Here is a 14,877-nt window from a genome sequence, read left to right on the forward strand (position 1 = left end):
CCTTAATATGCAAAATAGTAAACATACTGTTCAATAATAGCCCAAGTTTGAAACGATCCGTAATGGCTTAAAAGGGCCCAAGCCTTGGCCTAGATTTCCTCCTTTTATTCAAAATTGTTATTATCATATTTGTAGGTACTAGTGAATGAGATTTGAATTCGGTAACTATCTCGTAGTTCTGCGTCTTTGGTAAAGAAATCTAGATGTGGTGTGCTTTTGGTTGCAGGTTTGGTACTTTTGTGCTATAATATCTTGGTCAATTTCACCACTAGGTCATTTTCTTTAGTGTTGCTTCTTCGTTAGCTGCTGGCAAGAATTTCGTGGTGGCGGCGAACGCTGCTTTCTGTGGTCAGAGATTAGGGATTTGGGTTTTTGTTTTTGTTTATTTAATTGGGCTGAACTTTTATGTATTTGTTTTCCCCCAATGTATTTGGGTTATTTTGCCTTCCTCAATGTTGACTTGTAACCTTCTTTTTTATTATAAAATTTACTTTTCAGACCAAAAAAATAAAAAAATAATAAAAATTAATGCACCATAAGGCTCAATAGCTCATTGACTTGACCTATAATTGCAAATTAATTGATTTATCTTTTTATTTATTCAATCTAAAATCTCATAAATAAACAGAAAGTTCAGAAAGAGAAAAAAGGTTGGCAGAAATCAATCACTTTGCAAAGCATTTCACAACATGACCAATACATATACATATCCCTGTGAGAAATGGTAATGCGGCTCCCACTAAAGCATTGCAACGTACGGGTAAATATTAAGTTAACAACCAACAATACTATTGTAACGTATAGAATTCTTGGCCATAAATTGAGCGTCTCTGCTTTGACGTTTCTGAAGATACTAATTGCCTGCTGCCGATGGCAAGCTCCCACCATTGGCATCCGCTGTTCCAGCCGGGGACAGGGGCGGGCGTGGTCGGAAACGAAGGAAGGTAGAAATTGCCACCTCTCCAGGATTGTTACACTTGAGCAAGTGCCAAGATGGTTTGCTTCTGGAGACTACAGTTTCCAAGTCCTTGGCCATGAGCATAAATGCTTCTACTTTTGTCTGACTTTTGACATGTTTGCTGGAGACAGGAAGTTCGGTGAAACTCTCTGATGCCCAATCGAGAAGCTCTTCCCCGTAAAAGTGACCTTTCCTGAGGGGCTTGGTGGCCATTAATGAGATTCCATTCCCAACTTGACTATCCTTCGACGCGTAAGTCCACATTGTCCCTTCGATAATGAACAGCATGCAGTCGAGCGGATCTCCCTTTCGGAAAACGAAGCTGTTCTCAATGTATGTCACTGGCTTCAGGTAATCGCACATCAATGCCAACACTCTTTCATCCATGTCTTTAAGCTTGTTTACCTAAACACATGCGCGCGCGCAGAGACATATATTATCAGAACAACATTGCAGTGAAAATGGATGCAATTAATAGATAGAGAGAGCATTCGAGGGTTGAAGAACATACTGTTTTTAGTGTATCCATGAAAAGATGGCGTTTTACAGATCTTTTGGTTTGCCAGGGAAGAATAAAAAATGGCTTGTCAACATCAGCATCTTTGTTTTTTTTCAATGTTTGCTCAATGCTATTCATGATTTCGTTCTTGATATTATCAGGGAATTTATTTTCGATTATCCACTTGCAGACACCTTGCATCTTCACCTGAATTATCTGTCTTTCCTCTTCCTCTTTTATTTTTGTAGCTTCTTTCAACATATTCACATGAATTATCATCTGTTCTGTAGCTTCTTTCAGCGTATTCACCTGAATTATCATCTGTTCTGTAGCTTCTTTCAGCGTATTCACCTGAATTATCTGTGTTTCCTCTTTTGTTTTTGTAGCTTCTTTCAGCATTAAATTCTGTCTCACCACAAGTAGAATTCATAAGTAAGCTTCTGTCTGCATTAAATTCTCTTTCACCAAAGAACTTAGGTATCTTATACAATTTGAATACCATTCACAAATAATTGTATGCGACAGCGGCCCTTAAAAACAAATATAATAAAACAAATATATAGAGAGATTCAGTTCATACCAACCTGCACATTTCCGATGAGATATAAGAACAGTAGCAAGCCAATGATAGAAATAAGAATTGCAAACAAGTTTTCCCAGACATAAGTGCTTGTTGTCAGATTCGTTCCAAAATTACTGCAAAAAAAGTAGTTACTTGATCAAGCAATATATATGGTATTGTGTCTGAGCAAGATATGTTTTTATTCATTAATTTGAAAAATTGTGGGCCGTCAGTGCATCTGTGCAAACCTTATATTTCGCAAGCCCCACCAGAAAGAGTAAAGGAACTTCTTTCCAAAGTGGATATGCTCTGTGTTATGATTCTTAAGAGAATCAAGAAATATTCCAAAATTAAATGGTGCTGAAGCACCATCTGGAGTATCGAGCTTGCAATGCTTGTTTAGAAGTGTAATATTTCTCGAAGTAGTAGTTCGATGCCCACAGTAGAAAGTATTCATACATCCAGCAGGATCAAGACTATGATTTGCACATGCACTGTACCAGCATGATGTCTCTCGTTGAATAGAAAAGAAATACCAAAAAGCTCCAAGTATCTGCATTAAGGAAAAATTATGTAGGGCAATGCTATGAGTTTTTACATTAACCAAATCGAACACGGAAATTCATGACGAGAGTAAGTTTGAGAGTACATATAAACCGAAAAATGCAAACAAAATCAACGCTAGTCTAACATTTCTAAAAGAAAGTTTAAACCGGCATAAGTGAATACATAATATTGTAATAAAATGACAATTGAGGCGAAACTTACATGACTAGCAAGAATGTAGAGAAAAAAATTGAATAGACCTCTAACCCATGGTCCAGCATTCTCTCGAAGTTCCTTGGACGACTGGTGAATTCGAAATATCCTTGGTAGATATTGACCAAGAAGCAAGACATTCAGAGCCTTTTTATGTTCCATATATCCAGCGGCTTTCATTTTGTAAAAAGCAACTACAATTAGCAGCTGGAGAAAAGAAATAAAAAGGGGTTTGAAATCCACTAATTACAGCTAGCTGGTTAAGAATAGCTCACAAAAAAAAAAAAAAAAAAAAACAAAGTTTAGTTTCTCTTACTTGTGGAACAGGAAGAAGAGCGAGAAAATCATTTATGATAGAAAGAGATGACCACAACAATATTTTTTTTGATTTCCGATCCAAATTTCCTCCGGTTTGCAAGGTACTCGAGGCCACAAGTTGCAGTTTATTTGCGGTCTCATTAGCCGTCAACTGTTTGTTCTTTTGAACTCTAAAGGCGTCGTAAATTTTATATATAAAATGCACAAAGAAAATGAAATCCGTGAGTGATCGCAAAACAAGAACAGTAGTGCTCAGCGTTTTGTCCATTTGAAGGCACTTCTTATCTTGATCAATGATTAAAATGTAAAAGAACAGAGGATCTAGTGTGACGGCAAACACACAGGACATTACAAATATCACGCTCCATCTGAGAAGGAATTTCCCCTGTTCATCACGAATTCGCATTGTTGGGGCATATCTCGTTGTAGTCCCTGGTTTCCGACTTGAAACGACAAAGAAAAGAACAAATTGCACCCCTCAGAATCATGAAGAAACATAAAAAGACCCAGTAGGGTGCTGTTTCGAAGACAATTAGAGTTTATATGGAAATACTAATACATAAACCAGTGGATATGCATGTTTTGTTCATGAGGAAAAAATTAGAGAGACAATTAATATGCAGAAAATTAAATGCTCGGCATTTGAAGGTGTAAGGTGAGATTGAAACACAAGTGACTCAAATTGCCCCAACGCAACATATAAATGAAGGTTGTGCATGAATCTTAATCACAAGTTACAGATATATATCAGTGAAGTATTTTGACCAGCCAAAAAATTTATATTTTGAAAAATTGTCGTACCCAGTGCACAAGGCTCCCGCTTTACGCAGGGTCTGGGAGAGGTGAATGTCGGCTAACCTTACCCCCATTTATGGAGAGGCTGCTCCCAAGTCTTGAAAAATTACAGACAAAAAATTGCAGTCTTAATGTAAAGAAGTACTAACCCCTCTCCCTGCTTCTCCACATCGAAAGCTTCTCTTCCGTTGGCCATAACTACTCAATTCGTGTTTATGATACACAGTGATGATCAGTATTCCCTGCTAGCCTGGCAGTAAAAATATGTGATCATCAGAGAGAGAGAGAGAGAGAGAGAGAGTTTAGTTACATGGAAGCTTATAGCAACGATACCTGGATTGCTAAGTGTAGGTGGCTTTCAGTTTACAAGGTGGATCGAGTAGAGAGAGAGCGCATCCGAGTGGCAGAAATCGAAGCCTGCTAGTATTTTCTGCAGCAAACAAAAGATTGTTACCGATCCAGGAAATTCCTTTCCGAAAACAAATCAATGTTCTGCCTATTAATGTGCAGTTCATCCGGATTAATTAATGTTTCGTTGAGATTAGTTGTTCAAGTTTATTAAAAAAAAATTGACTTAATAAATAAATAAGCATCGACTTCGGCAAAAAAAAAAAAGAAGCATCGACGAAGGTTCCTAATTTTCTTGCATCGACGAAGGTTCCTAAATTCTTCTCTCCCAATTCTCTGTAATTTACTTCTTGTTTTACCGAACCAAATTATGCAAACTTTACAAACCGCGTGGACGGAAGAGTTGGTAAGGGTGAAATCAACAATTCCCATGATCATATTTTAGCACTTCAATCAAACATGACCGAGTCGGACTTGCAGATTAAACAGGCATTTGATGTACCCTTTGATTAGCAGAAATACTCACTTCCATACCTATTTGGATTCACACTTAGGAACCACTATTTATCCAGCAAGAACATATAGGACCATCAATATACATATGTGGATTTACCTCGTGTTTGCTTACTATAATCCAAGTAGCGAACTTATGATAATTAATCATTAACCCGAACACGAACATAACTAATTTATTGTTACTATGAGAAAATGCAAAGTTACAAGAAGGATTAGTTTATGCCGGAATTAATTAAGATTCCGCTGATAAAATATTAAAAGTCAAGCCTCGGGTTGGGATTATTTCAATGTTGTCGTTGGTCCTTAGATGGATGCCAGTGACAATTTTTTGACATATAGAATGGACACATTGTGTGCAAATCCTTTTAGTTTAAAAAATTATACTAGGGTTTAAGCATTTCAATAATTAAAAAACAATTATTTAATGACTGGAAATCGATATTTGCATGTAATCGCGAAAATTATCATAATAAAAGAAGGATAATACTTGGGTACTGACTGTTCACCACCCAAAATTTACTGACCTCCAATAAAATAAAGACATCTGTCCATGCACAACCAAACACTATAGTCCTGCAAACCAAACATTCTGCTTCTCCTTCTCTCCGCCCACAGTTCACTCCCGACCAGCAAAAACATTGCAAATTCTTTCACAAAGGCTATCACCCATCTAACCACTATGGAGATCCAAATTAATTAATGGCAGAAATTGTGGCTTCAGGATCTTTCTCGTCGCCACAAACATCACCAGATTGAGATCAAATGGTGAGAGGGACTGTCCTGATTGATGATGACTGGTCGCAATCATCGCCGTCGTCCATAACGGAGGACGACGATCGCAGTCTCTGTAGAAGAAAGGGATCGGTGGGTCGCAGGAAAGAGGGATTGGGGTCACCGGCGAAGAGAGGAGTTGCGGGTGCGTCGCCGGAGATGAGAGGGGATCCAGTGTTCGATGAGGGAGAAGAAGAATGTTTGGTTTGCAGATAAGGAATGTCTGGTTGTATTGTTAGAGACTTGAAAATGCACATGTGTCTTCATTTTATTGGTCTATTAGAAGATTAATGGTTAATTTAATATTTAATTTAACAAAACTTATTGTTTGATTAAAAAAAAATTAGTATCCGAATATTATTCATAAAAAAATTGATGATAATAACTATAAATATACGAAGGAATATTTTTTTTTTCTTTTCAATTCCTATGAAGCAATTGGAGTTTATGAAAAAAATTAAATTAGAAAGCCCTTTGTGGCTTTAGTGGTGACTAAATCAACGCGTTATTACTTTAAGATCGTTATAAAATCGGTTGTGTCCTTCACCCTCTGTCAGTAATAGTATCATGGTTTGAAAAATAATACTTCCACAAAAATAGTAGTGTATCTAGATCTGATATTGATGACTAATTTATCAGATGTTGATGACTATCGTTGGAAGAGTAGTCTTTCTCTTTGTATATGCATTTGGCTCTTGTTTATTATATAGTTATCAACATTTGATAAATTAGTCAACCAAGACAATAGAAACAATGTATAGTTTACAATTGGGGTTGACTCTCTGTTTCATCGCCTTAAAAATAATCAATAATTAAACACTTGCAGTTTTCTTGATTAATTAATTAGGGAGTAAATTATAGCGATGGTCATTCAACTAAAAATCAATTATCATTGGTCTCTCAATTCATCAAAACATATAGCTATGATCATTTTTATCAACTCCATCAGAATTTTGTCAAAATAAGTTATGTTGGAAAAACCATTGCTCCAATTGAGTTAGAGTTGAGGAATCATTTCTCCAGTTGAATTAAAGTTGAGAGACCATTGATACAATTTTTCTTATTTGATTTTTCATATTTGCCCCTTGATTCAACCTCACTTACATGACACATGCCTCATTTTGACAGAAGTTCTAATGAAGTTGATGAAAATTATCATAGCTCTACGTTTTGATAAGTTGAGGGACCAATGATAATATATTTTTGATTAAATAACCATTGCTCCAATTAAATTAAAATTAAGAAATCATTGCTATAATTTACTCTTATTTAGACTCTCATTTACACGTCCAAGTCATCATATATCAAACAAATTAATCAGTAGACGACAAATATATGTTAATTTAATTCATGTTAAAAATGTACGTTAATTCAAGTAATCAAAAGTCACAGTCTCTGACCAAGAGACGACAAATATATGTTAATCTAAGTCCGTGTGTAGTTAGCATTCGGAGACCACCGTTGACGAGTCGTTGGCCATGAGAACATAGGCTTTCACTTTTGTCCGAGTTTTGACGTGCTGGGTGGAGACTGGAACTTTGTATCAAAGCGGGTAGTGAAGCACAATTGAGAATCTTCACCCAAAAATCTGACCTTTCCCAAGGCGGACGGCGGTTAATATTGCCGGCCGGAGAAGTTGTAGACGAATAGGTCCACACTCAATAATCAAGAGCATGCAATCGAGTGGATCTCCTAGCTATTCGAAAATGATAATGCTAGAGAGACGAAATCATTTGATATACAAAATTTAGTTTAATATTTTGATCTTCCTAATATTACTCTTATAATATATATATACACACACATATATTATTGAACTAATATATGTTGAAGCATGTCTCACATCGAAAACCTCATAAAGTTAAATCCTTTCATATTAATAGTTCCATTACTAATTGCATAAAGGTCTTTTCAATACAAACCCTGTACCTGTATGTATGTTTATCTTGATGTTAATTAGTAATGTGTAGCCAACTGACTCTGAAACTTTTGACTAATTTATCAATGTTGGTAAAGCTGAATACAAGTGTGTTGGAAAAGTTGTGCCACCATCTGAAGCCAGTGATGTACAAGGAGAACAGTAGTGCTCAGTGTTTTGTCCATTTGAAGGCACATCTTATCTTGATCAATGATTAAAAGGAAAACTAATTAAAAGTGTTTGAAAACTTTGAGTTTTAATGATAAGGACAAAATAAATGGTAAAGTGAATAGTACAAATATTGACTTTTTAGTGTAAAAATGTGGTTTTTCGTTAAAATGAACAGTACCGGATGCTTTTCGTTAAAATTCCCATGATTAAAATGTAAAAGAAGAGAGGATCTAGTGAGACGGCAAACATACAGGACATTACAAATATCATACTCCATATAGGAAGGAATTTCCCCTGTTCATCACGAATTCCCTTTATTGGGGCATATAATGCCCTTGTAGTCACTGGGTTCCGAGGTCCTGTAACAGATCTTGGGTCGTACCCAGTGCACAAGGCTCCCGCTTTACGCAGGGTCTGGGAGAGGTGAATGTCGGCTAGCCTTACCCCCATTTATGGAGAGGCTGCTCCCAAGTCTCGAACCCGAGACCTACCGCTCATGGGCGAAGACACTTGCCAAAGAACAAATTGCACCCATCAAAATCATGAAAAAAACATAAAAAAGATCCAGTAGGATGCTGTTTCAAAGACAATTAGAGTTTATAAGGTATATACATAAACAAGTGGGTATGCATACGAGAGTTCATGAGAAGAATTAGACAGACAATTAATATGCAGAAAATTAACTGCTTGGCATTTGAAAGCGGAAGGTGAGATTGAAACACGAATGACTTAAATTGCTCCAATGCAACATATAAGCCAAGGTTTTTTTATTTCTATATATTTTTTTTTTGTGGGTCAAGGGAAAGATTTTATTAAACAACAAACACACAGTTATAAACAAACAAAGGCCTAAGTTATTTTTATAAACAAACAAAAAAATGGCCTAAAAACAAAGAAAATACAGAAAGTGAGCCCAACAACAGTGAAGCCCAAACACAACCGAGAAGCAGCCACAGCGCTCTCCATTGCCAATCTGAGGGCTTGGGATTTGATAAGCCCCCTAATAGTTTAAATTCATGATTCTGGTGGGTGCAATTTGTTCTTTTTTATGTCGTTTAAGTAGAGAGGGAGAGAGCATTCGAGTGGCAGAAACCGAAGCCTGCTAGCATTTTCTGCAGCAAACAAATTTTCATGCAAATGATGATGTTATATATCGATCCATGAAAGTCCTTTTCGAAAACAAATCAAAAGTTCTACCTATTATAATATGCAGTTAATCTGGATTAATTAATGCTTCATTGAGACTAGTTGTTCAAGTTCCTTAATTATATTGACTTAGCCGCAGGTAAAAACATTGACTTCAAAAAAAAAAAAAAAAAGCATTGACGAATGTTCTTAATTTTCTTCTCTCCCAAGTCGTTTTGTAATGTACTTCTTGTTTTACCAAGCCAAATTATGTAGACCTCACAAAACGCGAGGAACGGAAGAGTTGGGAATCGGATTAGACAAGACCGAGTCGGGAATCGGATTGAAAATAGCACTAAACAACAAACCCTCATGTCCGAAATGCAGATTAAACTGCCATTTGATTAAGACTTCTAGCCTTTGATTGGCAGAAAATATTCACTTCTACTCCTGTTTGGATTCACACTTAACAACCACCGTACAGCCAGCAAGAACATATAGGACCACACCATCAATGTATATATTATTGGATTCGGCTCGTGTTTGCTTACTATAGTCCAAGTTGTGAACATATGATAATTAATCACTAATCAGAACACGAAAACAATTAATTTATTGCTACAGTAAGAAAATGCAAGGATTAGTTTAATTAAGATTCCGCTGAGGAAATATTAAAAGTCAAACTTCACGTCAGTGCTCGGGCTGGATATCGTCTTGGGCCAAGGCAAGATTAATCTTCAATCTTCAACATAAACATCAATTGATATTCCTCCTTGATGACCTTTTTCCTTGTCACCATTTCTTTTAGATCCACCATTAGCACGCTGCTTAAAGTTGCCTTTACTTTTGGTGTAGAGCGATTCCTCCTCACCTCTTAATGAGACCTCTGCCATTTGCTTTGCCAAAGCTTCTTGATCTGCAAGCAAATTCTCAAACTCAACAAGTGATGGTTGGATCTGCCATCCTTGTACAGCGACGACGATGCCTCGATATTCGGGTCTTAATCCATGGATAATTATTCTTTTTTGCCTAGATTCTGCAATGGTAGCAGTAGGATCTAATTCAGAAAGTTCACGGCAAATAGACTTTACCTTGTAGAAATATTCGGCAATCGTCATGTCTCGTTGGGCCACCGAAAACAACTCGTTCTCGAGAAGCTGCAATCTTGTAACTTTCCTATTTGAAAAGAGTCTGGCGAAGGTGTCCCACGCTTCTTTTGGTGTCTTGGCCTTCCATATGTACTCCAACATGTCATCTTCAACTGTGGTTTTTAAGGCAAACATGGCTTTACCTTCTTTGATTTTCCTCTCCCTCGAAATCTGCGTAGGCGGAGTCGGATCCGCAACTGGAGCCGGATCCTCAACCGGAGCCGGATCCTCAACCGGAGCCGGATCCGCAACCGGAGCCGGATCCGTAACTTCATTACCGCTAACGATATCCCAAAGATCTTGGCCTTGTAGGTAAGACTCCATACACGTCGCCCATGTGTTGTAATTTTTGTTGTTCAACTTTTTGATTCCTCCAACAACTTGAAGATCTCCCATTGTGTCGGTAGAATAGCGATAAGCCGAACAAGATTAGTTAACAATCTTGCAAAGTACTAGACTTCTCACGATTCTCGAAAGCTTCACTAGAAACAGTCCCTGATCGTACCGCTCTTATACCAATTGTTGAGTAAAAACTAGAGTACATAACTCTAACACAAGTGTTGGAGAGACAACACAAGTAAACAAATTACTTGTATTACACACACAAAATATTACAACACACAAACTCTCAAGGACACTCTTTAGAAGTTATGATAGAAGTTATGACACTCACTCTTTCTAGAGACACCCTCTAGACCACTCACACTTTTCACAAGACTAGTCACTTACAAGACTTCCTACTTTTTTACTTAGCTCTCTCTTCTTGGCTACTTTCATCTTACTTGATTACATTACTTGAATTACACCATTACATATTTATAGGCTTGCTAAACCGACTTACTAAGTCGGTGGAATGGACTTATTTCATCCTAGCCATCATTCTAGACTTTTCTACAAACAGCCCACCGACATGGACTTTGCATGACAACCTCACAATTGTACAAATATCTAGATCTTTCTAGCTAGTGATCCACCGACATATCCATGCAATAAGTTTCTAGCATTTACATGGATCATACTTTCTAGAGACACACTCTAGACCACTCACACTCTTCACAAGACTACTCACTTACAAGACTTCTCACTCTCTTACTTAGCTCTCTCTTCTTGGCTACTTTCTTCTTACTTGATTACATCATCCTAGCCATCGTTCTAGACTTTTCTACAAACAGCCCACCGACATGGACTTTGCATGACAACCTCACAATTGTACAAATATCTAGATCTTTCTAGCTAGTGATCCACCGACATATCCATGCAAGAAGTTTCTAGCATTTGCATGGATCATACTTTAGCATATCATCTTGGGCCAAGGTAAGATTACACTTCAACACAAACACCAATTGGCTGGTGTTGATATTCAACATATTTTGCTTTTCTCCCTCATCATGAGGGCTTGGGATTTGATAAACCCCCTAATAGTTTAAATTCATGATTCTTGTGGGTGCAATTTGTTTTTTTTTATGTCGTTTCAAGATCTGTTACAGGACCTCGGAACCCATTCGAGTGGCTAAGTTTAGGAGGCTTTCAGTTTACAAGGTGGATCGAGTAGAGAGAGAGAGCGCATTCGAGTGGCAGAAACCGAAGCCTGCTAGTATTTTCTGCAGCAAACAAATTTTCATGCAAATGATGATGTTATATATCGATCCATGAAATTCATTTTCGAAAACAAATCAAAAGTTCTACCGACTATAATATGCAGTTAATCTGGATTAATTAATGCTTCATTGAGACTAGTTGTTCAAGTTCCTTAATTATTTTGACTTAGCCGCAGGTAAAAACATTGACTTCAAAAAAAAAAAAGCATTGACGAAGGTTCTTAATTTTCTTCTCTCCCAAGTCGTTTGTAATGTACTTCTTGTTTTACCAAGCCAAATTATGTAGACCTCACAAAACGCGAGGAACGGAAGAGTTGGGAATCGGATTAGACAAGACCGAGTCGGGAATCGGATTGAAAATAACACTAAATAACAAACCCTCATGTCCGAAATGCAGATTAAACTGCCATTTGATTAAGACTTCTAGCCTTTGATTGGCAGAAAATATTCACTTCTACTCCTGTGTGGATTCACACTTAACAAACACCGTACAGCCAGCAAGAACGTATAGGACCACACCATCAATATATATATATATGTATATTATTGGATTCGGCTCGTGTTTGCTTACTATAGTCCAAGTTGTGAACATACAGTGGCGAAGCTACATAGGGGCGAGGAGTGACGGTTGCCACTCCGCTCGTCGGAAAACATGCCTAAGACCGAGTCCTAAACCTCTCTGGTTTGGTCGGAAACTGGAAAACACAATGGTGTTTCTGTTTGTTCATACTGCTGCGCGGCTCCCTATGCGCATGGCTTTTGTTGTTTAATTTTAAAAGTAAGACGGCATCATTTCGCTTGCTATCTGAAAAAAAAAATTATAATATTGCGGGGGGACCACTGTTCCCCTTTCCCATCTAACCCGTTCCACATTTCCCAAATGACAAATCCCTTCAATTTTCAAAGGGATGTGATATCCACACACCCATTTTTACTTTTTCCATACTTTTTTAGTTTTCGGCTGTCGGATCGGATGAATTGAAGAAAATCAACGAACATAAATTAATAAGGGGTGTGTGAAAAGTAAAAAGGAGTGTGTGGATAACATATCCATTTTCAAATGTGTGCCCCAATACTAGAAAGCATCAAAACGCCACTCCAGCAGCCCTTTCCCAAATTTGAGATAAATTTTTTTATTTTCTAAATTTATATTATTTCAAACCTAATTGATTATTTTTATTTAATTAATATACAATTATAGGTACACTAATATCATTATTGAGTTGTGATAATCAATATAAATTCTATGAGTATTGATTAATGAAATTGTTGTTTAGGATAAAAATTGAATTCTTGATTATTGATTGATTAATTGAATTATTGAATAATGAATATGCTTATTCATATTGATTAGTTGAATTAAATTTTTGTTTATTGAATAATTTGTATGATTTTTGGTAATGATTAATTGAATTGTTAGTTTAATTAGTGATTAGTTATATTAGTATAGTCTGCTTTACGATTAAGAGTTTAAGATTTTTTTTTTCATTATACAGTTACATAATAAAACGATACTATATAACTTTAGATATAGACGTCGAATGCTTAATTATTCACCTAATTATCACAAAATAATTCGTAGACACTATCTCCAAAATGACCCTTGCCAACCTAAATCCCACATCATGCTAAGGAACACGAAAACAACTAATTTATTGCTACAGTAAGAAAATGCAAGGATTAGTTTAATTAAGATTCCACTGAGGAAATATTAAAAGTCAAACTTCGCGTCAGTGTTCGAGTTTTCAGTGTTGCCGTTGGTCTCCTGGCTCCCCCGATGGCTGGCGAAAGCGACGGCGGACATAATAGCTTCCCTGCATGCTCGAACGGGGATGCAACCGCCATATTTGTTGACTTTTGAGCTGCTGTTTGGACTGGACTATGATGAGCACCTGTTTGCTTTCGTCTTCTCAAATCATCCCTTTAAGCTCTGCATGTGTTTTTTTGCCCTTTTCTGAGATGGGTTGGGCCTCTTGTTCTCACCAAACAGAGCGGGCCCATTTAATGGGCCTTAATATACAAAATCCTAAACATATACCGTTCAATGATGGCCCGAGTTTAAAACGATCAAAAATGACTATAAAAGGCCCCAAGTCTTGCTAAACAACTAGTTCCCACCCTCAAACCTCCCCCCTTCCTTCCCATAAGAAAAAGTTATAGAAATTGTCTCTTAACTTTAACCAAATTGGAACAGTAGTCTTTCAATTAAAAATTCATGACCATTGGTCTCTTAACTCATCAAAACGTGCAGTTATAGTCATTTTCATCAACTCCGTTATAACTTCCGTCAAAATGAGTTAGTGTCACGCATTTGAGGCTAAATCAATGAGCAAATATGGAAAACCAAATGAAAAAAAATTGTAGCAATGATCCCTCAACTTTAACCTAATTAGAGAAATGGTCCCTCAACTTTAATCTAATTAGAGCAAAGATCTATCAACTTTAACCTAATTGTAGTAATGGTCCTTCCACCATGAGTCATTTTTACTGAATTTTGACAGAGTTGACAAAAATGACCATAGCTGCACTCTTTGATGAGTTAAGGGGCTAATGTTTATGAATTTTTATTTGAGATACCATTACTCTAATTGAGTTAAAGTTAAGGGACTCCCCTCCTCCCCATAAAGGTTAGAAGAATTGAGGATCAGAAATTGAAGACAGAACTTCTGAGTGTAAATATAAATATTCTTAATCGCTTGAGTCACAAACTTATTAAGCTAAGTGACTAGATCAAAACATGCAATTTTGTGTTGTTTAACTTAAGCTATGTAGAGTCTACATATAAATTAAATGCTAAACACACACAATTTTTGTCATTTTACACACATTTGTTCAATCTTGTCCATTGCTTCGTTTGATTTAATTTGATAGCTAAAATTAAAAATGAATGTGCGTGTGAAGCGTTAAAAATGGTAAGTGAAAATCAGATCCAATGGAGAAATCATTGTTATGGGAAGAAGATCCTCTTTGGATCAACTTTGTGAGAATCCTAAAGATCCCCATATCTTGACCGTTCGTTGTACATCGTGTGGTCAGTTTTATTCAGATATTATTTATGTTTAATTTTAAATAATAAAAATAAAATGATAGAATGAATGTCTACGGTATATTATAACGACCCGATCGCCCAAAATGAATCCAGATAGGATCCAATTCCAGTACTTACGTTGCTTATTCGTCTTGAGATCCTGCATGACCCCACCCAACTCAATTGCCACCTATCACGCCGTTGATTTATAAAACCTACTGAAGCTAAAATCACGGATTCATTCAATCGAGAACAAAAGAAAAAAGCTGAAATTACAAGTCTACAACTCCAAAAGGTTTTGGTTTATGGGTTGAAAAAGAAAAAGAAAAAGAGAAAAGTAGCAAGGATGAACTCAGTAGGATC

General features: G+C 36.7%; 2 protein-coding genes across 5 annotated transcripts; both read right to left on the bottom strand.

Annotated features, from left to right (window-relative positions):
• Positions 1–651: 651 nt before the first annotated feature.
• LOC103444117 (cyclic nucleotide-gated ion channel 1-like) lies at positions 652–5,793 on the bottom strand. Of its 4 annotated transcripts, none has more exons than XM_008383035.3 (9): positions 5,280–5,793; positions 4,225–4,321; positions 4,041–4,141; positions 3,095–3,539; positions 2,788–2,985; positions 2,268–2,572; positions 2,042–2,153; positions 1,470–1,862; positions 652–1,363 (listed from the first exon to the last, which is right to left on the bottom strand). In XM_008383035.3, exons 3-9 carry the CDS (start codon positions 4,085–4,087, stop codon positions 854–856), a joined length of 2,010 nt encoding a protein of 669 aa, XP_008381257.1. In that variant the 5' UTR covers positions 4,088–4,141; positions 4,225–4,321; positions 5,280–5,793; the 3' UTR covers positions 652–853. The 4 variants fall into 4 exon arrangements, with proteins under 4 accessions (XP_008381257.1, XP_070676905.1, XP_070676896.1 ...); XM_070820804.1 differs by lacking the exon at positions 5,280–5,793 and adding an exon at positions 4,853–5,093; XM_070820795.1 differs by lacking the exon at positions 5,280–5,793 and adding an exon at positions 4,774–4,836.
• A 3,684-nt stretch (positions 5,794–9,477) lies between these two features.
• LOC114825626 (uncharacterized) lies at positions 9,478–10,284 on the bottom strand. The gene has a single exon (XM_070814158.1). The coding sequence runs from the start codon at positions 10,282–10,284 to the stop codon at positions 9,478–9,480; it is 807 nt and encodes a 268-aa protein (XP_070670259.1).
• Between the last annotated feature and the right edge of the window lie 4,593 nt (positions 10,285–14,877).

This window comes from Malus domestica, chromosome 01 (genome assembly GCF_042453785.1).
Source record: "Malus domestica chromosome 01, GDT2T_hap1".
Lineage (NCBI taxonomy): Eukaryota > Viridiplantae > Streptophyta > Magnoliopsida > Rosales > Rosaceae > Malus > Malus domestica.